At 36.7% G+C, this 24,730-nt stretch overlaps 1 protein-coding gene across 1 annotated transcript; it reads right to left on the reverse strand.

Annotated features, from left to right (window-relative positions):
- Window positions 1–4,436: 4,436 nt before the first annotated feature.
- LOC103040940 (solute carrier family 4 member 1 adaptor protein) lies at window positions 4,437–24,728 on the reverse strand. Its single transcript, XM_007247681.4, has 14 exons — window positions 23,823–24,728; window positions 21,699–21,924; window positions 20,681–20,809; window positions 20,540–20,600; window positions 19,374–19,513; window positions 18,581–18,741; window positions 16,496–16,565; window positions 16,180–16,369; window positions 14,508–14,607; window positions 14,135–14,411; window positions 13,282–13,380; window positions 13,116–13,171; window positions 12,273–12,342; window positions 4,437–6,872 (listed from the first exon to the last, which is right to left on the reverse strand). The coding sequence occupies exons 1-14, from the start codon at window positions 24,690–24,692 to the stop codon at window positions 6,823–6,825; spliced, it is 2,499 nt and encodes an 832-aa protein (XP_007247743.3). The 5' UTR covers window positions 24,693–24,728; the 3' UTR covers window positions 4,437–6,822.
- Window positions 24,729–24,730: the final 2 nt, after the last annotated feature.

Genomic DNA, 24,730 nt, shown 5'->3' on the forward strand with positions numbered 1-24,730 from the left:
TCAGAGGAACTAAATTAGAAACTAAAGTGGTCTCTTAATTTTTTTTCCAGAGCTGTAATTATCATCATATAATGGCTCTCCTGTTATTTTTGACTGCATCTGAATACACTGTACAGTTTGTCTGAGCACTTGCTGAGGGCTTGCCTTCACTCTAAGAAATATAAGTACAGATTTGTACTTAAAAGAGTACAAAGCTTGTCGCTGGGGCTGTACCTTATATTGAGGTACAAAAAAGTACCTTTCAGTGAAAGTCCTTTTTTGTACCCATGGTTTTTGTGCCAGTATAGATTATAAAGATTATAAACATTGTCATCAACTAAAAATGGCTCAAAAACTTGATGATACAAAATTGTCTGGCTTTCAAATAAAAAATGTGCTATTTAAATATATATTGTTCATTAGTACAGTGATGCAGAATACAGTATGTACCTTTTGGCTGGTTAAATGGTACAAATTTGTACTTATTGCTGTTAGAAATGACTTTGTACTTCAGAGGGAACAAATCTGACCCTGTAAAGACCAATATTGTACCTTTGAGGGTACAATTATAAAGAATGTACCTTCGAGTACAAAAAAGTACTCATATCGTACCTCTGTTTTTTAGAGTGTTCTTTGCCCATATAACTAAATGACTGTGAGGGTGTACAATATGCAAATGACAGTGAGTGAGTGTGTGTTTGTTTTTCATCCTGTGTGTGTGTGTGAAGATGGTAATAAGCCTGAGCCTGCTAGCAGTGTAAGTTCCATACCCTCCCCAGAGCCTCACACTGGTTTTAGCGTGGGCCGGTTCCTCGGGCCTGCCCATGCCAGATCCCAAACAGGCCGATAAGCTGTGTGTGTGTGTGTGTGTGTGTTTGTGCGAGAGTGAGAGAAAGAGAGAGAGCTGAGGATGACGTCAATGCTCCACAGCAGCGAGGGGCCCGGGAGAAAAATAGCCGGGACTGGCGCTATTAAGGTGGGTGGGTGATTCTTGATTAAAAGATACTCCTGATGAATACGCTTACACAAGCCATTGTTTGATGGTACGAGCAGGATGTCTTCAAAAGACTACAGTTTGGACTGTTTTTAAGGAAGAGGCTCAAACTGACATTTAACCACCTACTTTGAACCCATTTAGTCCTGTCTAAATACTGCCAGCATGAAAATAGCTACAGAGGCCTGTGTGTTGTGGATTGCATCCAGTATTGTTTTCTCTGGAAATTGAGCAGATTCAGACATAACAAGTATTTCTACATACTGTAGAACACCGCGGTATAAACCCCTCATTTCGGTATGTTTTTTGGTACGTTTTTGGTACGACTGGTGGAAAAAATAAAGAGGCTGGGCATTCTGTATAACCTCACATTTATTAATTCCATAATAACAATGAATCTTCATTATAATCATCATGATATGAAATGTTATAACGAGGCTCGAGCACTTTTATTTAATGCTTAAAACCATGGTTCTCTTCTACTGCCAACAACAGCATTACTTTAACAGTACCACTTTAAAATAAGACTACCTTTATAGGTAGGGTTTATAAATGGTTTACAATTTATTTATTAATAGCTACTAATTAGGTTGTAAATGCCTTAAAAATCATTATTAATCAGTTATAACACATACATAGAAAGGGCAACAATGATCTGTTGTTTATAGCTGATTATTAATGATTTTTAAGGCATTTACAAACTAATTAGTAACCATTAATAAACTAATTGTAAACCATTTATAAACCCTTTATAAAGGTAGTCTCTTTTAAAGTGGTACCATTTTAACTGCTTAAACTACACATTTATTTTTTCCTAAGCATCTTACTGCATATCAAGTCAGCATATCAGCATTAAACTGTTAAAATTAAATTAGATTAGTAGTGTCTTTCACTTAAAAATGAATTAAAATCATGATACATTTTTTAATGCTGGAATTTGCCAGTATTATTATTGTGAGGGGACAGTAATAATAGTGTAGTGTGGTTTAGGTTTAAGCAGACTAGATCATTTTTACTGTATTATAATATCTCAAAGAGAGAGAGAGAGAGAGAGAGAGAGAGACAGAATATGAGAGTACAAGCGCCTAACCCTGCGTTCACGCTAGAAAGCGACAGCAGACCATTAGTTTTATATGGCAGCGCAGTGACTTCTAAGCGCAGGCTAAGTCAGTAGTGAGTTGCTAATAGCAGCAGTGCTACAGCTACACTTTCCGAGTTATGTTGATTGGTTCCACAAGTCTCCTATAGACTGCCTGTGTACCGTGGCCCCTGTACCATGACCCCATGTACAACATACTGTTGCTGAACCTAGACCTGACCAACTGCAGCTTCAACCCCACATCATTTACTTACTTAAATCCGAGTGACGACTTTATTTTTGGATTTTTGTATCATGACATGCTGCTGGTTAAAGTTATAAGTTATGACATCACATGTATCTCCACCCAACTGCAGACTACCGCAAATACAATAAACCCTCTGTGGAACATCATCTCATGGACTTCAGCCACTGCAGTGTGGAATCATCTGAACCAGATGGAGAAAAAGTGCAATGTCACAAACTGTGGTCCAGAGTTCAGCATATAAACAAGGTGTGATTTTGGGAAACCGGGCCCAGTATTGATTATGTTGATATTGATATATCCTGTAATATTTGGGTAACACTTTGCAATAAAACTACAATCAAATAACAGTACTTACAACAGTAATAAACATTGTTAAATTATTAATTATTAATTAACACAAGTCAAAATGTTATTAAACATTACTAAATTGTAATGTTTATGTTTCAGAATTTTGTAAATAATGATTGAGCCATTAGTTTAAAAAAAAAAAGAATAACATAGTGTCTTAACTAGTGTCAATTATTAGTTAGTTGAGACATTCTGTTGTAAGTACAGTTATTTTATGTACTCTAATCGCAAAGTGTTATCGATATTTGGTTATAACCTCAATCGTTTTAATTTTTGCTGACTAATATTGCCTATTATATTGAGAAGAGTCTATTAAAAACCATATTTACTTAATTTATTTGTTTTATTTATTAATGATTTTTAATCCTTTTATATTTAAAATGAAATGTTGAATAGCCTTAACCCTTGTATGGTGTTCGGGTCTGTGGGACCCGTTTTCATTTTTCATCAAATGATACTAAAAAAATATTTTTTCTAACTCAAACTCATTGGCATTGACTCATTTTTGTGAAAAACATATATGAAAACACATTTTCCATAAACACACACTGCCCCCCCCCCCAACCCCCCCCCCCCTACACTTTTATATTACATACAGTATGTTTGGCCAAGGGCTAATAAACATTGCTTCATTTGTAAATTTGAAACTAAACAAATTTTCTACTCATATCTTGAGTTTAATTAATTTTCTTTTACATTTTATTAAAAAACTAATAAAAAAAAGAGTAGCACTTTTTAAAAGAAATGTAACATAAGAAAGGTAAAGGGCAAATATTAAGCATGTAAGCTGTTTATATTGCTTGCAATTTAGGAGAAACAAGCATGTGTAAAGCATTTTAATGTAAAATTGCTTAATTTTGCTGAATTAAATACAAGTAACAAAGTAAACGAGTAACAAAAAATATGAACACCACACAAGGGTTAACAATGTTATGTTCAACAAAACAAATGGTCATTGCTCTTAAGAGTTTAACTAAATTTATATTTTTCTTTTTATTACCGTCGGTAATGCAGAAACTATTGTTCAGCACCTCCAGGAACTCGAACTGACGAACGCTGAGAAAACTATTCCAGGCGACTCTCCCTCATTAAAGACACTAAGATTAAAATACCAAGAGTGTGCAGATCTGTCCTTAAAAGATAAATGTGATACTTAGAAGCATCTAATTTATAAAACATATACACAAAAAATATTATTTAATACTTTTTTCAGATTTTTTCAGTTACTGTATATCTTCAATATAGTCTTTAATACTAAATTTACAATTCATAAAAAGAAAGACAACTTTATTCCCTCTCTTTATTTTCTCTCTATTTATCTCCAAATACAAAGCAAATTTATTTATTTTTCTACTGTTTTTTTGGAGCTGTTCTGCTTTCTTTGTTGTTGTTCATTAATATTTGTATTTTTTGTTTTTGCTATTTTTTGTATTTTTCCTCCCACCTTTTTTGTGTTTTCTCTGTTTTCTTCTTCTTTTGTTAAGGGTTTGTTTTTTTCCCTCCCCCCTTTTTTGCCTGTTATCTTACTTATATTATTATCTCTCCAATGTATACACAATGACCATATAAAACTATATATCTGTATTAACACTAATAAAGCTTAATTGGTCCTTTGAAGAGAGGTGGATGATGGCGGCCCAAAAAACAGTAAAAAAATATATATAAAAAACTTTCACATAAGTATTTCATGCATAAAATAGATTAATTCAAGGGCACTAGGTCTATATAAAAAAATAAAAAAGACCCCATTAACAAACATTGACAAAAACTGTGCTTCACAACTAAATTTACATTTATTTTACAAAAGAACAGAAATATAAAATACATCTCACTTAATAATCTGCCCGAAACAAAAGAACATCAGAGGTCTAAAAACAGGAGAGAAGGAGAGAACCAAAGGTGAAAGAGTTGAGGAGTTTGCATGAGGCCCTAATCTTTCCCCAGACAAAACACCACACACACACACACACAGCTCTCTCACACACACACACACACACACACCTCACTAACACACCTCCTCAATGCTGAGTCACTCTTCATTAATATCGCGTAAAGGGAACACAAGTACACATAAGGTACACTGCCCCCAACACACACACAAAAACACACACACACACACACACGCCTGTGCCACTTGATTCATTAACAGCTTGCTCTCAATCCCAGAATGCCGACCAAGTGTCCAGATGGCTGCTGAATACACCCCCGCCCCCCCGTTCACTGCCCTTTCTCCAGAAAGGTAACACAAGCCATACGCAGAGCCAGATCCAGCAGGAGCACTCTCTGCTCCGATCACTGCGGCTTAGTGAACTCACCGACGAGGCTAGTGTTACACACACACACACACACACACACACACACACACACACACACACACACACACAGTGACCCGGGACAGTGCACTGAGTCAACAATGTACCTGCACTAAGCCTGTTAAACTGACCCAGGAGCAGCTGCTGCGAATATGCTAATGTACTAATGAAAGAAGCCAGTTATAAATTTGTTCATTTAAGCATTTAAATCAAGACTTATATCCAAAAACCTCAATGTTTTTCAGTGTTCAAACAAAACAGGGTTTCTTATGCCATAAAAACACCTGGCGTTAACTTGCACCTGGGGTGATCTAATCATTAAAGAGGTTGCCTGTGATGCTTATTCCATATTAATCGAATAAGTCAATCATCATCATAAATGATGAATAAACATTCTCGAAAAAGTAGGTGGATATATACAGCTCTGGAAAAAATTAAGAGACCACTGTAATTTCTATAATTTTGCTATTTATAGGTTTATGAGTAAAACGAACATTGCTGTTTTATTCTATAAACTACAGACATCATTTCTCCCAAATTCCATATAAAAATATCTTCAGCTAGAGCATTTATTTGCAGAAAATAAAATAATACAGAGCTTTCAGACCACAAATAATGCAAAGAAAACAAGTTCATATTCATAAAGTTTTAAGAGTTCAGAAATTAATATTTGGTGGAATAACCCTGGTTTTTAATCACAGTTTTCATGCATCTTGGCATGTTCTCCTCCACCAGTCTTACACACTGCTTTTGGATAACTTTATGCTACTCACTCCTGGTGCAACTATTCAAGCATTTCAGTTTGGTTTGATGGCTTGTGATCATTCATCTTCCTCTTGATTATATTCCAGAGGTTTTTTAATTTGGTAAAATCAAAGAAACATTTTTTTTTTCCCGAGCTGTACACACACACAAAACTTGTTTCTCATTTTATCTAATTGTATCCCATTTGTCTCCCAATTTGGAAGAAAAAATGACACAATCCTCATTTATATGAACTCCCTCTATCACTAGTTATGCCCAAACACTAAAAAAAAAAAAATGAAGCCAACACATGCTAGTACTCGTCTGATACATGTAAAGCCAGACACTGCATCACTGGGTAGTATCACAGAGCACTCTGAGGAAAGTGCAGCAACCCAGCTCTGATACATCAGCTAACAGAAGCCTGTGCTGCCCAATAGGACACTCTCTCTGGCTGTTAACAAGTTAGCATTAGCCTGAAATTAAGCGAGGGTGGCAGATCTTGGACGGGAAATTCCACTTCAGAGGTTTTGCAGGGACACCTTGCAGTGGGTGGTAGTGATCGTGACCGGCGGTATCTGGCTAAAATTGTCCAAGCAAACAGACTCTAGTAGACATCACATCAATATTATTAAATGCAAAAGGCTAAATAAGCATATCCCACAGTTTAGTGCAGCAGTCTACTCAACACAATACAATACTCCTGTTCCATGACTTTTGGCATGTCTATGTTTAAAGCTGAGCTGATCTGAGCTGAGCTCCAAATGTATTTCCTTTTTAACCTTAATCATTGCTTACATGTTCAAAATCTAACTATCCTCTACTTTCCCCAGTCCTTAAACTCCAGTCCAGCTCTCCTCTGGAAGTGCACTAAGTGCACTAAGGTGGAAAAGCGCAATACAAGTGCAAAACAGTTGGCCGAGGCTGTGAATGCCGGAAAAGGTCTCGCTCACAATGCCCTTCTCATCCGTAAATGGCTGAAGTCTTCTTGACCCGTCCGAGCGAGCGAGTTCTTTACTAAAAGGAAATGTAGCCATGTGGTGCTCAGTTGTTCAGATGAAGTGGACCCTGCTTGAAAAGAAACTGGTCCATCCCCCTGTCAGTAGCCGTACTTGTCGTTGAGATGAGTCCGACCGTCACCACTCTGACCTGTTCAAACGAAACAAGAACAATGAGAGGTCACTTCACACACTGCACACTTTAACAGAGTACTTCAGAGGGTTCTTTCAGTAATGCATTACTCAAATACATTACATTACATTAAGTGAGCGCTTTTATTCAAAGCGACTTAGAGGACATAGAAGTTCTAGGCATTTTTAGACAGGGCCTAAAAGAGGCCAAGGGGAAATAGTAAGTGCTCTTTGAAGAGCTCTGTCTTCAGGAGTTTATTAAAGATAGAGAGAGGTTCTCCTGATCTGGTAGTAGAAGGTAGTTAGTTAGAGGTGTTAGGAGAGTAAGTGCTCTTTGAAGAGCTCTGTCTTCAGGAGTTTATTAAAGATAGAGAGAGATTCTCCTGATCTGGTAGTAGAAGGTAGTTAGTTAGAGGTGTTAGGAGAGTAAGTGCTCTTTGAAGAGCTCTGTCTTCAGGAGTTTATTAAAGATAGCGAGAGATTCTCCTGATCTGGTGGAAGGTAGTTAGTTAGAGGTGTTAGGAGAGTAAGTACTCTTTGAAGAGCTCTGTCTTCAGGACTTTATTATAGATAACGAGAGATTCTCCTGATCTGGTAGTAGAAGGTAGTTAGTTAGAGGTGTTAGGAGAGTAAGTGCTCTTTGAAGAGCTCTGTCTTCAGGAGTTTATTAAAGATGATAATAAATGTGCAAGTGTGAGGAACCTTCAACTACTTTTGAAAGGTCTATGTACAAGTGTACATGAAGTGTTCACTATCAAACATCAACTAGAAGCATGGTTCTTTTGTGGCAATGCTTAAAGAATCCTTTGAAGGAACGGGCGCTGAGTGGTCCAGCGGTCTAGAGCGCTGCCACTATGAGCTCATGCAGCTTTGTCATCAAGCTGTCAGCGCTCAGAGGGAGCAAAATTGGCCCTGCTCCCTCCGGGTGGGTAGATGGCGCTCTCTCGCCACATCACTCCTAGGGTGATGTCTGCAGCACAGGGCGTCTGTGAGCTGACGTATCAGACCCGAGTCGCTGTGCTTTCCTCCGGGCAAGCTGGCTGCTTGGCAATGCTGCATCAGCAGCAGCTCGAAAAGAAGCAGTGGCTGACTTCACATGTATCGGAGGAGGCATGTGTTAGTCTTCACCCTCCTGGTGTGTTGGGGCATTACTAGTGATAGGGGGACTCCTAGTGAGTGGGTTGGGTAATTGGTCGTGTAAATTGGGGAGAAAAATGGGAACAATTAGAGAAAAAAAATAAAATAATGTTTTTCAACGAACACCGGGCACAACTTGCACTGCTCAAAACAAGCAAAAGGCATGTATTAAATCTCCTAATTAATCGTGGGTGCGTTTTGGTAACGGGAAATCAACCAATCAGCATGTCACTTGCCATTCCCTTTAAGAGCCAGGTGCACTCTGACTTTGGCGCATTGTAATCTTAACAGTACAGCGTTTTGGGAGTTTCAGCAGAGGAAACTGACCTGCGCGTTCATGATGTAAAGATGTGGCAGGTAATTTACAGAACCAGCAATGTGAGCAGCTAAGATATGCATGGACGGGCGACTATTGATTGTTGTCAGGGTTTAAATCAGTGAGTGGTGCACCTGTATTTTCCGCCACCAAGGTAGAAACACACCAGAAATGTTCCTGAACACACCTCACTTCCAGACCACCATGTCCATCAGTATAGATTTATTTCTAAACTCTTACTCGGGTTTGAAAATACTGTTGTCGGGGTACAAGACGACAGGGTCCTAAGACTCTATTGAGCAGAAAAACAAATCTCTTGGGGTCTAACGTAATTTTTGTGCTATAGGGGTATAATGCCCCCCAGGGCTGAGCTCTGAAATGACAGTGCTCCAGTACTGAACATCCTGATGTCACTAACACTCTTATTACTGAATCCAATCATATCCTCACAGCAATCCTCCAAAATCTATCAGAAAGCCAACAGCAGAGACAGTTACTAAGACAAAGACGGGAGTTACTTCTTTAATACCCTTGTTTTAAGGTGTCTCAATACTTTTGCCCACATGTGTGATCATGTTTCACACTCTGTGCTCCAGCTGGAAGCAGGTATAAAATGCGTAAAATGGAAATTTAAAAAGGATAATGATATGAAAGGCTGTTCCTTGTTAGCTGATTGCTCAACAACCCTCATCATAGCTGTTTGAGGTTTTATTGCACATGCCTCCAAATGTTAAAGCTTATCATACTGTGGCGTGATGAAAGAGCATATGGCTAGTGCAACAGTGTAATGAAGGTCATTAGTTTTCATACGAGGTCAGCTCTAATGTCAGCGTGATCATTCACAATACGTGTTCTAAATTCACAGACCGAGCAAAAAAAAAAAAAAAAAAAAAAAGCTTCTGGCTCCTTTAATCTCGATTGACTAAGGAAGTAAGACTTTATCTTGCAGCTCTTTGATGGCTTTGATGTGCATTCTTTGGACCTGAACAAAAATGCTGCCTTTCCTCAGCTGCGTTTTTCTCCTGACTTTTTTTTTTTTTTTTTTACTTTTCCAGACTGGCATACTGGTTTAGAGATTACCGTGGGTGAAGGAATGTTTGGGCTGGGCATGAGACATGTCAAAACAGCATTTAATAATAAGCCTTCAATATCATAAACCATTTAACCCCTTAAACACTGAAAAGAGCTGAATTCAAAGTTAATCGATTTGACAACATAACAGTTTCTCAGTTTCTTATTAACTCTAGAATGGTAACGTCGGGTGATTTTCACCCACACTATTTTTTTTTCATGTGATTTTCATTGAGTTGCTGCTGTCTGAGTTGGACTCATTGATGCCATTAATGTTATGATTGATTTTCTCCTCCCATTGATGTTTTTTTCAAACGGCATGCGTTCGTGTGATTTTCATCCGACGTTAGTGATGGAAAGTAAGATATTTTATGGGTGTAATTTACCTGATCTTAGTGTTTATGTGGTTAAATTAGGCGCTCACATGTCCCAGGAATGGGTGGACCAAAGACCAAGTTCCCAGCAGCATTATTTTTTTTTGTTAAGACATCATCTATAAAGGATTACCAGATTTTCCAATATTTTTTCTGCTTTTTTTATAGGTTCATCCATGGTAACTTTTTTAAATTTATTTTATGTGATGTTTTAAGTTGTAAAATTAAAGAAGAGTTCCAAAACTTGTCATACAGTGTACACCCTACGTTAGTGATGTTGTTACCAATTATTACGTTAGTGCTCTAGGGTTTAGGGACGTTTAGCTTGTGATTTACGTTGTTAGTACTGGATAAAAAAAAAAAAACATCTCTGCTTCCCGTTTGCCAGTCTATTCCACCCATTGCATCGAAACTTTTACCCAGCACAGTGTATTTGCAGTGCACTGCCAGCACTTTGTAACACTTCATAATACAGAAATTGTGAACTTGCTCCTATAGCCTACAACACAGTGGCCAGACAATCAACCATTATATCGTCGCTGTCCTATCGAACACTTATCTTAATTTTTGTTGATTTTTTGTTTACTACATAATTTGAACAGACAAAATGTCCCTTACACTGTGCCAAAATTTCTTGATGAACGGACAAATAGAAACTCTTCAAAATGAGCTGAAATAAACTCTTTTTACATTGACTTACAATGAAAGTTTACAAGGTTTTTCTCTCTCCTGTAAAGTTGCTGTTTTGGAGAAGAGTGTTTTTCATTGGACAGCAACGATATACAATATTACTGAATATCCAAGGGAAAGTAGTTGAGTTATTTGTCTATTATAAAAACGAATGATGGCAGGAGCCAATGAGAAAACTACATTTAGTTAAATTTACTATTTTTAAGAGTCTCTGATGTTAAATTTAAGTAATATTTACTGACAATATGGGGTGCTACTGTTCCAGACTCTGTATTCTCTGGATCCTACAATCTTAGCTCAAATGTCATAAGCTTACAGATCATTGGATCCATAATAGTAATATCATAAGAAAACAAATTGTGCTTAGAGGATGGAAGTCTTTATCTGCTCCTACTGTTCAATGGGTGCAAAAGTTGCAGTATATGAAAAGAAGTCCTTTAGAATAGGGGTATACAGAGAATTAAAGGTGAAAAACGTATTAAGTCCTATATCCTTTATTATTTTTACTGTTTTACTATTTATTGTTGCTTTTATGTTGGAGTACTTTAAAATCGTTAATACAAGATATGTTAAGATACAATTGTAGCCTATATGTAGCTTTATATCGATTTTTAGCTTAAATGTCACATTATTGCACATTGGAAGTAAGTTAAAATTGTTGCTTCAGATTGTATTAGGCAGATTCTATACTGTTTTTTTAAGTCTGTAACTGGGTTACAGGATGGTGCCAACATCTCGTTGTATCCAAGCAAAAACGTAAAATAAAAGTGGGATAGCTGTGAAATTTAAACTCTCCAGTTTTTGCTGTGTCTGCAATTCCAGTCTTGACCTCATTTGGAATCTGACTCAGATCAGCCGAGTCCTGCGCTTCTGAGGTAATGTTACTTTGAAACTGACATTTTGTTTTATATAGCAGTTAATGTTATAATTTAGAAAGAGATATAATTACATACATTTATCAATAAATATCATTAATAATGAATATTAATAATGAATGTACACAGTGTTAGAAACCAATACATTCCTGTTTTTCCAGATGTTCTAATTTTTATTTTTTATATTCTTATCAGTCTTTTTAAATCTTAATCTACACTCTAAAAAAACAGAGCTACGATATAAGTACTTAGTACACTCTTCATAGGTATAATATTGGTCTATACAGGGTCAGATTTGTTCCCTCTGAAGTACAAAAGTAATTTCTAACAGCAATAAGTACAAATTTGTACCATTTAATCAGCCAAAAGGTACATTCAGTATTCTGTATCACTGTACTAATAAACAATAGATATTTAAATTGCACATTTTTTTATTTGAAAGCCAGACAATTTTGGATCATCAAGTTTTTGATCCATATTTAGTTGATAATAATGTTTATAATCTTTATAATCTTTACTGGCACAAAAACCATGGGTACAAAAAAGGACTTTCACTGAAAGGTACTTTTTTGTACCTCAATATAAGGTACAGCCCCAGCAACAAGCTTTACTCTGTACTTATATTTCTTAGAGTGTAGTCTTGGTCTTGGCCTAGACTCAACATCTCGTAGGCAGAGTCTTGATTAAGACTTAACTCAAATGGCCTTGACCGCTACAATACCCCAGCTGTGCACTACTACACTACAAGAGTGAATGTGAGTGAATGAAATTATACTAATCAAACACCAAGGATGCGAAAGAACTGACATTTCATTCCTTTGCCACAATGCTATTCTATGCATTTCAGTTTCAAAATATGTAAAAAAACAAACAAACAATAATAATAATAAAATAAATAAATAAATCGAATAATATCACACTTTATTAAAGAGTCAGTGGTAAGACTGGTACTTTACCTGCTGGAGGAACCCACACACAGTAGTCAGGATCATCCTCTGGGTATTGCTTGGATACAGTGCTTGGAGGCTGTGAGGAGAAAATGTTTTAGTAAATAAACATAACATATATATGTATGTATGTATGTATCTGTATTTGTGGCTCTGACATCAATGATATATAATATTTTAAATTACTGCTCTCAGGAATGATGGTGCTCTATCTAATCATTTGGGATTTGGGGTAAATTGGTGATGAGGTATGGTGGTGATCATCCAACATCCTGACCTCACTAATGCAATCAAATCTTCACAGCAATACTAAAATCTATTAGAGAGCCTTCCTTGGACAGCAGAAAGAGTTGCTTTAATAAAAACAGGATTACTGTATTTTTCGCTCTATAAGACACACTTAAAATCCTTTAATTTTCCCAAAAGTCGTCAGTGCAATTTATAATCCAGTGCATTTTATGTATGAATTCTACTAGTATGCTGCTGCACCCAGCCTTAGTGGAAATCTGGAAATATATGCTTACTGTATATAAACGGGAACAGTTTTCAGGAGAGAATTACAGTTTTGTCTACATAGCTTAGCTTTACCTTCTGAATTAGAAGGAAAACATGGCAACACCCCTGTTCCTTACAAGTGCCACATAATGCGCCTTATAATCCGGTGTGCCTTATAGTGCAAAAAATACAGTAACTTTTATATTGCCCATAAAATGAACAATAGGTGCAGCTATGTAAACAGGACCTGGTAGATATGAACTATATGGACTGGAGAGTTAGTTTTCCATGATAAAGACTAGAGAAAGATCAATGTGTGTATGTGTGCTGACGTTTAGTACAAACTACACTACACACCCTGCTGGGGCCAATCATCTTCTTGCCACTCTTCTTCTGGGGCTGCGGTTGTTCACCTAAAGAGCATAAAAAAATGAGCTGTTATTATCTGAAACTCTGGATTTCAGGATACACCTTTTCTTCACAGTATTCTATGCATTCAAACATACTGATCTGTGATTCTTACCTTTTGCAGACGAGTCTGAGTGATGACCTGATTTAACCTTTTCTTTATTATCATGTGATGAAGCCTTCTTCTGTGTTTGTCTGTGAGATTCTCCCATCTCTAAATACATAAAAAAATACACAATTAACATGGCATCAATATGTGGTCACAAAATCATTGTTTATTTTGGAATTTATTTTATTAAAGAATTAATGAAGTCGTCAAAGGAGTCTCATTTGACAAGGTTAAATACTGCCGCCATGTGGTCAAAATGGAGCTGTGCATACTAAACACTAAAGTTATTTCATGGGGGAGGGGCGAGAAATATTTTATATTTTAACTTGAATAATGAATAGTAATGAAATACATAAAAAATACTGTGGACAGTAGTATAGTATTAGCATATTGGGATTATGCTCCTTCATAAAAACACAATAGATCAAGTTTAAGCTGATTTTACTGTGTTTTAGTGGTAAATATTTTTCTATTATACAACACTATGCAAAAAAGACAAGTAGTGTTATATTATATTTTTGGCATATTTCACACATATGAATGGGAGTTTTTAAATTCACTGTCCTTTTATTCTCAAAATATCCTATGAAAAGGTAAAAAAAAAATCCCTTTTTATTAATATGCACTCTTTTACTTTCGATATTTCCATAACTTGTTTTTTAATAAGTAGATCTTTTTTTGTTTATCACAGATTATTATTCTCCTTTTATATTTGTACATATTTGTACAATTAACATAGTTTATTTATAGAGCTTCCTGTATATTTCTGTTTTATAGTTATTATTTCTCTCATTTATTTAGTATAAAGTATAGAAGAATATTAATATTATCAGTATTTGAAATTTGGCTAAGCACTAACCTTTACGGCTCTGAGACGAGGTGTCGTCTGACTGCCGTCCAGCGTTTGATTCCTCTTTACTGAGCATCTTATCAGACTGATCAGCCTCCATATCACCCTCTGACTGTGCTGTGCTTTCTTTATCCTGATCTTTGCTCTCCTCCTCCTCCATTTCCTCTGGTTTCTCTGTCTCTTCCTCCTCCTCCTCCTCTTCTTCTTCTTCCTCCTCTCCACCAGGGGGCAGTTCTTTCATGTTGAAGAGCTCAGGGGGTAAGTTGGGTCTCTTTGGAGGCAGAGTCTGTTTGTGTGCATAAAAGAAAGAGAGAGAGAGTATTGTGAGAGTATTCTGTGTATTGTGAAAATAGTGAAGAAAACATGGAAATGATGTTCTCACCCCAATAGTTCCTGTCTTCAGTTTGAATTTTTTGCCACCTTTCATCGCTCCAAACTGAGGCAGGACTAATTTCTTGGGCTTCTCCGACTCAGAAGACTGACTGAAAGAGAAGAAACAGAAATAAAAACACAATTATTCATCAATATCTACACTTCACACTTAAGGTTGAACCATGTTTAGCAAAGAGGAAAATCATGGGTGCTACACAAGTTTTGTCTCTCCAGGTTTTGACTCTTGTCGGCTGGAAGAAACGACAGATTCTCCCCCCAGCCATAGATTTACAACAATGGAACAACAGATTTACAATAATGTAGTGGAGTGAAAAGTAAAAATATTTTAATTTTTAAAATGCAGCCAAATTAATGTAAAAAGTCCAAAAACTGAAATTCTATAGTAAAGATACACAAAAACCTATATAAGCCCTTAACAGGCCAGTATTTTAGTCAATAGTCTGCCTGACATTACACCATTAAATCTTGAGGATTTCTATTTAAGCATTACATAAAAAAGCTTTCATGTTTCATAAGGAACATTAATGAAAACCATAAGTGTAATTGCAATAGAAAATATAAAAATATTTAAGTAAATCTGCTAATGTCAAAATATAATGAATAAAATCATAAAATTTGGTCTTTCCTGTACTTCTTTTTACAATCAATATTTAATACAAATCAAACATTTCATGTGCTCTAAACCTGTAATTTCATTGTGTTTGTCTAGTTTTAATGTCTATTTTAAACCTGCAGAATTTGAGTTGAGTCCTGTTACTGATCTGGAATTATTTAGTGGAGTAGAGAGAAAACAGCCAGCTTCTCCAAGTGTCCTGTAGGAGTCTTCAAAGCCCTCAAATATTATTTTATTTTACAGCAGAGAATAAGGATTTTGTATCACCTACACCTGTAGCCCATATACGGGTCAAGGCATTTTACAGGGTTAAATACAGTAATGAATTATATTAAATGATAATTTTACTCTAGATCGCCTACATACAAAAGTGATTAACTGAGAAATAAAACAACATAATAGCGCTAGATCAGTACAGGGAGCATTTATACAAGGTGCATTTATCATTGTTTATATCATTAAGAAATAATAAAAAAAAAAGAAGAAAGTTTCCTTATTTTTTTGTCATTCAAAATTTGTTCCAAAAATTGCGAGAAAATCAAATTGAGAATCCAGAATCTTGAATCGAATTATGAGCATCATTCCTCCCTTAGTTACCTCATGAGTTGCAAAGGTGTTATCTTGTGTGTGGAGCTGGACACTAGCCAGTGTGCTCATGGCAAGGCTGCATCAATGATTATATAAAGCCTGAAACTTTTGACATCTCAGTGTCATGTGTGTACTGGAAACGTGTCATAGGTAATGCTAACAGGTAAGGCTAACAGGTAATGCTAACAGGTAACGACTAGGTGATGATCGTGAACACTAACATTTGTTCAACACTTTCTGTGTAAAAAGAAATGCAATTGTGGCAGAAATGCAATCCACATCCAATGCAGGAGACTCCACACACATATCCCACAGGTCAGAACAGCATTCTTGAACTTCATTCATATATAGCAAAAGTCATGGGACACGATGCTAGTTCCTGTCCTATGTCCTCTTTTAGCATGTAAGTGTACACTAGGACACTTGCATCATTATTAAAATACATCTGGAATTCTCGTACGTGCTCTGCAGGGAGGGCAGCTGCGTAGGTCTGGTCAGTTCAATAAGTTTACGCAGCCGCTGACTTTCCTTCTTCAGCTCGGCCACGTGCAGGTGTAGCTTCTTCCGCTCCACGCCGTCCAGAGCTGCCTGACTGCGTACGGCACTCATAAACGCATCCAGAGGATCCTCTGTGGATGAGCTGGAGCCTCCTGTAGTGCAGAGTGTTAAATTCACATACATGTTAGTTATATAATATTGGGTTTCAGACCTGCAGAGAGTCTTCAATAGACTTAAAAAGCTTTAAATTAAACTGAAATGAGTCTTTCAGTTCTCACCTTTTCCAGAAGAATTTAGTTTCTTCTCTGTTTCGGACACTTCTTTCTCCACTTCAGCAAGTTTTGAAACCTTAAAAGGGACAAAGAGTCATCTTAGACATCTGATAAACATGTTTATTGCCCTTCTCACATCATGAGGGGAAGAAAATAAATAATATAATAATAATTAATAATATAAAAAAATAATGACAATAATAAATGACAATAAAAACAAAACAAAACAAAAAAAAAAACGTTAACTCTTAATCCCAGTGTTGCCTATTTGCTAATTTGTCACAACAGTGCTCTACACACAGTGCTGGGAACAGAAATGCAGTGGGGGAGATGTGATAAACAATGACTAGACTAGACTACTGCAACTTAATGTTCAGGCCAGGAACGAGGCTGCTTTAAATTGAGATTTGCACATTATCTTCATTTGAAGATTATTTCCACAATAATTTGTATTATTTAAATAATTTATTTATTTTACATGTATTAACCCTAAAACATGGAGAGCAGGTAAATTGGATACTCTACATTGCCCAGAAAAAAAAATAATATTCTAAATAGATATGCATAGTGCTGTATTGCATGATGCAGTCCTCCAGGTGGACTGTTGTTTCCGGTTGAGAGTACGCTGTGTGCTATTGGCTGCTGCTTCTCACCAGTGTATGAATTTTTAAATGCTGAGTATGAATGGTTGTGTTTAAATCTTGCAAATTGTAAAATCATCCTTGGGTTTCCAGAAATGCGCTATGTAACTGTAACTTCATTTATTTAAAAGAGCCCATGGTGACGCGTCACAGAGCCTTTAAAATGTGTGTGAAAATCTTTAAACTCTGTCCTTAAGTGACATATACTGAACATCCTGGGAGCATCACAGGACAGTGTGTGAATGTGTGTTTGTTCCTCTCATTTTTCGCATATGTACAGAATATAAAATAAAACTACTTCCTTTTAACAATGTATCTTAAGCTTATATTATACAGTTATAGGTCTGTTCCAAATATTTAACAATACTTGAAATTTTTATGAAACACTTATATAAAAAAATATTTAATTCCCATATAACTAGTTCTGACCTGATTTCTAGAATAAAATGTTAAAATACAAGTTAAGAAATTTGTTGTTGTTCAATTTATGTAACATTAGGATTTTAGCCTTAAAATATTAACAGTCGGGTGCTTTTTTCATCACAATAAGACAAAAAAAAAAAAAAAAAAAAACATGAGTAAGCTGCTCAATTAATATAACTGATTGCATTTTTCAATTTCGGATCAATATTCACAACTGGGTCCAGGCTCTAATAGATTAATGTTACAAATACATTTGATTTTTAAGGGTAAGTTTTAGAGACTGGACAACAGGGTAATATTTACAGACCTAAACAGGAGCTGGGTATTGCAGAAATAATCAATGACTAATTGACTTATAAAAATAATCATAAATAAATAAAATTAAATAAAATAGGATAAAACTTTAATAAAAATAAGTGACCCAAGCATTTATAAAACTACACACAGAAAAAAATATGTATAGGATTAAGCAATTGATTCATGGGATAATGAGCCCTTCCCCCAAATTAGCCTAGACTTCTTTCTCTGCTAAAATAATATTAATACTTTACCCCTACTTACAGCAGAGCTTCTAATTAGGGGTGGGCGATATGGCTCTAAAATAATATCACGATATTTCAGGGTATTTTTGTGATAACGATATACTTGGCGATATAGGAAAACTAAAATAATTCATTCATTTCAAGAATATAGTATAATAGTATAACAGTATAATCATAATGTGGCAAAATAAATAATATAGCATAAAATAATATAATGCAGCAAATAATATTGCAGAATATTTAGTGCATGCATATAAACGGCAAACTAAAATAATTATACAATAAATACACCTAAAGCTTCACAGTAAATAATAGACTAATTTTAAGACAGAATATCTCTATTATCACGATATTGATTTTTAATATCATGATATTTCTGTGTCACGATATATTGTATACGATATAATATTCCCCACCCCTACTTCTAATAGACACTCTGTTCATGTTATGCCGTGTGGACAGATCACACAACACAGGATCTTTACCAGGGAGTCGTAGGTATCAGGCCGATCCTCAGTCTTGCCGGCCCTCTTCATGCGCTCCTTCCTCTTCCTCTCCACTGTACCTGTTCTGTCCAGGAACGAGTCGTCATCGCTGTCGTAATAGTCATCGTCCTCCCAGTTTTTCTTTTTACGCTTGCGGGAGACTAGAGAGAAGATCAGAAGATAAAGATACAGAGCAATAATAGCAGATCTAGAGCAAGATCTTAAAATCAGTAGAGATTTTAGCAGAGATCATTGAGATTTTATATCACTTTATCATATGTGCGACAGTGTGGAGGTGGATATTTATTTTGTTTTTATTGGAGAAGCCCATCCAAGAAAAACAGAGACTATAAAAACTTTCATTATGCTCACAATTTCCATACTCTGAGAGCTGTCTCAATAATGTTATATAAAATAAAAAACAATGGTAATACGATTATTGTTTCAAGTTGAATACAAGATTGGGAGAATATATTCCCTTTATAATTTAACAGTTTAATTTCTGACTTCTCCTGCGTATAAATCACTTTTTTTTTTCAATAAAAAAAGAGGAGAAAAGGAAAGATCCATGTCAGATGGCATATTGTCTACAAGACGTCTGGTCTTTGGGGTTTTATATAAGCTAGCCATTTAGACCAGATCTGAGGAAGGAAATTTTCAAAAACTCTCGCCACATTCAGCCCAAACAAAACTGATTCTGCACTAAAGCTTCATCTGGATTTTAAAAGCACTTTTGCTGCCTCAAGGCTTCAAAAGCACAGGAGACACCTGCAGATATTAATAAGCCACCAACCTGCTTCCTGTCTCAGTAGTCCTCGAGCCTCCAGCATGCGGCAGGCCTCCAAACAGCACTGCACAGCGGCATCCTTCTTCTTCCCCGAGTGAGTGACCTCAGCGGCCAGCTGCCTGCCCACTGCATCATCCACTGGCAACCTGGAGTTAAAAGAAATGAGTCATTCAGTCACTCAGACTTACAGTGCCCTCAATAATGTTTGAGACAAATACATATTTTCAAATTAGATATGATTAAAGTCCAGGTAGTTACATACATTTTGCTTTTAGCATGTTAAAAAGACAATATATTTACGTAGATTCTCTTTCTTCAGGCAACCATAACAATTGGGTCTTGAACGAGTTTGGGCCTGATAGGGGTTTATGATTACTCAGATGTGTTCCCTCCATTTACTAGGGTGCTTTCCCACTTTTTTCTGGACCCAAGTGTGCTTTCTTTGTGGGTTAGGTTCCGTTTGGGAACCCATGTATTGTGATGTTTAATTTTTGATGCTTCCACTCATCACATCATTTTCCTGTCCCTTTAAATGTTAACATGTCCTTCTCTGCTCCTTCTCCAGCTCCTTCTCTGTGTGTTGAGGAGTCTGACTGCCTGGTGGAAGAAGCTGTTCCAAACCAGGGATAATGAGCTCCTCCCCCAAATCAGACTAGAATTGTGGGGACTCATTTATTTGGGACAAGTATATATATATATATATATATATATATATATATATATATATATATATATATATATATATATATATATATATATATATATATATATAAAGACATCAGTCAAACCTTTGAATGAACAAAATGAACAAACAATGCACTGGTGAGTTTATAAAGTGCAGTACTTTAAATGACGTTACTAAACTACGTTACTAAACCTTTTTTCTAACTGGTGATGGGGATATGTGGGCATATGTGGCTTCCACAAATACTGATGATTTTTTTAAGTTCATATCAAAGTTCATTTCAACATGGTGACACTAAAATATGAGAACCTTCAAGTACAATTAAAATAAAGTCTACAACTTCATGCAATGTAGACTGAGTTTCTGATATATACAGGGTTTGTACAGCAAGAAGCAGAGTATGTTTCGGCCCAAACAGCGGTTTCAGCATGTTCCACAAAGCAGTAGCATTCTTGTCAATATATACTGTAAGATATTTTTTGTTTACTTGATTCTGCAGAGCCACGTGCCATGACCTTTGTCTTCATATTCAAACTCCAGTTCTTCTCCTGAAATGACAGAAAAAAAGACATTTAATAATGATTAACTTTATCTGATAAGAATCTGCAAAACCATTACTACACACTACCTTCACGATCATAGAAGCCCTGCAGAGCTTTTTTAGGATCTTTCAAGTAGGCTGCCTCCTGGTCTTCATGAAACTCTGTGGCGAATGGATTTTCCTCGTTCTCATCCTCCTCTGGGGCGGCCTCATCTCCTGCGATCATTAATAAAAAAGTAAAAGAAATTATTTTTACACTAAATGGACAAAAGTATTAGGACACCTGCTGATTCACTGTTTTTTTTCCATTTTAAAAAATGATTTATTCTGCTTTTGTTGGAGCAGCTGTCTCTACTGTCCAGGGAAGACGTTTTACTAGATTCTGGGGCATTGCTGTGAGAATTTGCTTGCATTAGGCATTAGTGAAGTCAGGATGGTGGATGATCACCACCCCACCTTATCTCAAAAGTATTGGATGAAGCTCCATCATTCCAGAGAACACATTTCCATTGCTCTACAGCTTTATACCACTGTAGCTCATGCCGTGGCAACAGGTTCATGTTTATCTGCTCTAGAGAGCCCTATTTTATTGGCATTACTTGTGTGTGTATTTGCACATGTATCAGCAGCAATAGGAGAAATTTAGTAGGGAGAAAAAGTAGCTAAGGGATTTCCACACATTTTTACACATAAAAGCTGTGCGCTAATCAATATTCCCTTCATAAAATCTAGACCACTATATAGAGCACCATTAAAAGGAACAGAATGGTGGACAGAAAGGTCAGAGAAAATATCTGTGAATCTTCAAACCAAACCAAACCAAATCCAAATGCAATGGATCATAGGGATTACACTTTATATTATGATGCATTGTGGGATTTCCGGACTGCAGCACAAAACAACAGAACCCCAAAGATGTGCACTATGTAGTAAATAGGGCACATTGAGTACTATTCATCTTTTGTTTCTAGATTTAAATACTGATTTTGTATTTGGCAGTATATAAACATAGAGGTATAGTTAACTTATTGAAGCTCCTTCCTGTTGTTCACGAATTGTTCACCAGTTAAATCATACACAAAGTTAAAGTTCACTCCATGCTCACCCATTCCCCAAGAACAGCCGGTATCTTCTGGGGAGCTCTTTTTAGAAGACTCCTGCTCTCCATTCTTTGCAGCTTTATCACTGTTGTCGTCGTCGTCGTCGTCATCATCATCAGAACCTCCATCTCCCATCATTCTCTTCTCCAGCTCTTCTCGCTGTTTCCTGGCCCGCTCTCTCAGCTCTGTTACCGTCAGCTCAGACTCTGCTTCCTCATCAGACTCGGGACCCTAAAGGTGGGCAAACAGAAGTAATAAAATGTAATAATACATGAAAAATAAGCTGTTTCAAGGTGTTTCAAGTGTTGATCTCCATAGAGAGGTCATGACAGTATTTTATTGCTTATGTAGTACATTTACTTATAGTGACAATAAGGGGTGGGCGATATGACTCTAAAATAATATCACAATATTTCAGGGTATTTTTGCGATAACGATATAGGAAAACTAAAATAATTCATTCATTTCAGGAATATAGTATAATAGTATAACAGAATAATCATAATGTGGCAAAAGAAGAAATATAGCATAAAATAATATAATGCAGCAAATAATATTGCAGAACATTTAGTGCATGCATATAAACTGCAAACTAAAACAGTTATACAATAAATACACCTAAAGCTTCACAGTAAATAATAGACTACTTTTAAGACAGAACAGCCCTATTATCACAATATGGATTTTTAATATCATGATATTTCTGTGTCACGATATATTGTATACGATATAATATTGCCCACCCCTAGTGACAATGTGCTTTTCTAAGCATATTGGGGTTATCAACAACTATTAGAAAATCTGGTTTAACTAGATTTACACACTCCTAGATTTACACACTCATTGAACCTGTCCAAGTCTAGTACAGGTTCAATGAGATGCACTTCATACAGTTATCCAGTGTTTTTTTTTTTTTAACAGTAGCATCAAGGTGTGCACAATATGTGCGTCAATATGCAAATTAGCACATTTACAATATACTTCAAGTGTATAAAAAAGTGTTTAAAAAAACACAAACAAATCTACTTCAGTTCGCAGAAGTTGTACGAATAAAGAACTCAAAAGCACCATTTAATGCTTTTAAATATGCTTTGAAATATACTTAAGTTGTCATAAGCTGTTCCAAAACAGTATTTTTAGTATGTATTTAAGTAAATATTTAAATGTTAAAAAGTATGTACTTTTTTCCATGTTAAGTATCCTTTAAAAAATATACTTAAATACACTTTTTTCTTTTACAAGGTTCATGACAGGCCTACTAACTAAAACTCTTTTTAAAGTGACAGCCTTTATGTTTTTGGTGGAAATTAGTTATTTAAAAAAAAATGGATGAATCTGGTCCTTTTAGCCAGGATTAGCAGGACCATACTGGCTAAGCTAACCATCAAATGCTGTCAAAGCCAGGAAAAGGTCATGGAATCTACCAGACAACCTGTTTTTTTTTTGGTAGCAAAAGCAAACCAGAAAAATTACTTATTTTCTTTGTATTTAAAATAAATACTTTAGCAAAACATGCAGTTTTTCAGTGGTCCATAAGCACTGATGTTTTCCACAATAAATCCTGAAATGTATTACTATAACTAAGTTGATTGCAATGCGATGTAATATTGTATATTTCTTAATCCTAACATAAACAAAAAACACACTTTACAATAATTTTAATTTCAGATAAACCTCTAAACTAGGGGTGTGCCCTAGTTTTTATCGTATCGTACGCAATAATATCGCTAAAGATTTTGAATATCGTGAACGATATTATACCCTGAAATATCGCGACATATCACCCACCCCTAATTATCACATCAAAGTACTACTTTTTTGCCGTTTTTAGCAAAAGAAAAATTCACACTGTTGTCATTTCCCATTATATATCTACTAGAGACTAGAGATATATCTACTGGAGTGCATTACTGACAAAAAATCTGATAAAATTATTATTTTTTACTATCTCTGTTAGCCATATCATATTGCATGCAATAATACAATTCTAAATAATTTTTCGAATTCAGTGTTTTGTCATATCGCCAAAAGTATCGTTATCGTGAAAATACCATGAAATATCGTGATATTATTTTAGAGCCATATCGCCCACCCCTACTCTAAACACAAATCATCACCACTAATCCAACCTGAAGAATGAAGAGCCTGGTGCTTCCTCCAAACTTCAGGACGTGCCCAACCCTCAGTCTGATGTAGGTCTTAGGTGGGATCTTGTTCTTATTTAGGAAGGTGCCATGAGTGCTGCCCAGGTCGTAGACGTAGAACCCGGCCTCCTCTCCCACAGAACCCTCTTCCCCCACAAGACCCCGGTACTGGACCACAGCATGGTAGCGGGATATGGAGGGGTGCTCCAGGGACACATCACACACAGGTAACCTGCCCACCACGAAGTAGCTCTGCTGGGTCAGAGGGATGGAGTCCAGGATGGCTCCATTCTTCAGAAGCTCAAAGGAGTAGGGTACAGTGGCCACCCCAGCCCAGGGGGGCTCAGAGTAGGGCAGAGGGGGGAATTTACCAGAGGGGGGCACTTTGATGGGGGCTTTTTTGGGGCCTTTGACCTCATGCTTGGGTTTGGGGTGGGTGGGCTTTTCTTCTACAGCACGGGGCTTCTTCTCTATCACTGGAGGCCTCTGGTCTGGACCTGACCCTTCAGGAAGTGGTGGATGAACGGGTGGTTTGGAGGTGGGCACCTGATCTTCTGGAGCATCTGGGTCTTTTGGAGCTTCTGAAGCCTCTGGATCTTCTGGAGCAGGTCTGCGGTCTCCAGACCCTCCTGCCTGCCCGGGAGAGGAGCTCTCAGCCCGGCTAACCTTCTCAATCTCCGCCGCTCCTCCGCTCCGTCTCCCCACCACGGACGGCGCCGCAAAGATATCGGGCTTCTTGAACGGATCTGCGGGCTTCTCTGGAGCGGGCTTCTCCTCGCTGTTCCCCGGCTCCTCTGGAACCTCAGGATCCTCCAACATCTCCGGCTCCGAGCTTGAAGGCATGGTCTCCTCCATGACTGTTTAGTGTAGCAGCTAAACCGCTCCGATCTGCT

The sequence above is a fragment of the Astyanax mexicanus genome, chromosome 14, assembly GCF_023375975.1.
Source record: "Astyanax mexicanus isolate ESR-SI-001 chromosome 14, AstMex3_surface, whole genome shotgun sequence".
Classification (NCBI taxonomy): domain Eukaryota; kingdom Metazoa; phylum Chordata; class Actinopteri; order Characiformes; family Acestrorhamphidae; genus Astyanax; species Astyanax mexicanus.

What these genes read in the sequence shown, in the direction of transcription:
- LOC103040940 (XM_007247681.4), bottom strand. Translation starts at nt 24,692, where the DNA reads ATGGAGGAGACCATGCCTTCAAGCTCGGAGCCGGAGATGTTGGAGGAT. An exon ending in ACGTGGCTCTGCAGAATCAA is followed by an intron (nt 19,514 to 20,539) that starts GTAAACAAAAAA and finishes TTTTAACTCCAG; the next exon opens with GTTGCCAGTGGATGATGCAG. An exon ending in TGTGTGGGTTCCTCCAGCAG is followed by an intron (nt 6,873 to 12,272) that starts GTAAAGTACCAG and finishes TCGTTTGAACAG; the next exon opens with GTCAGAGTGGTGACGGTCGG.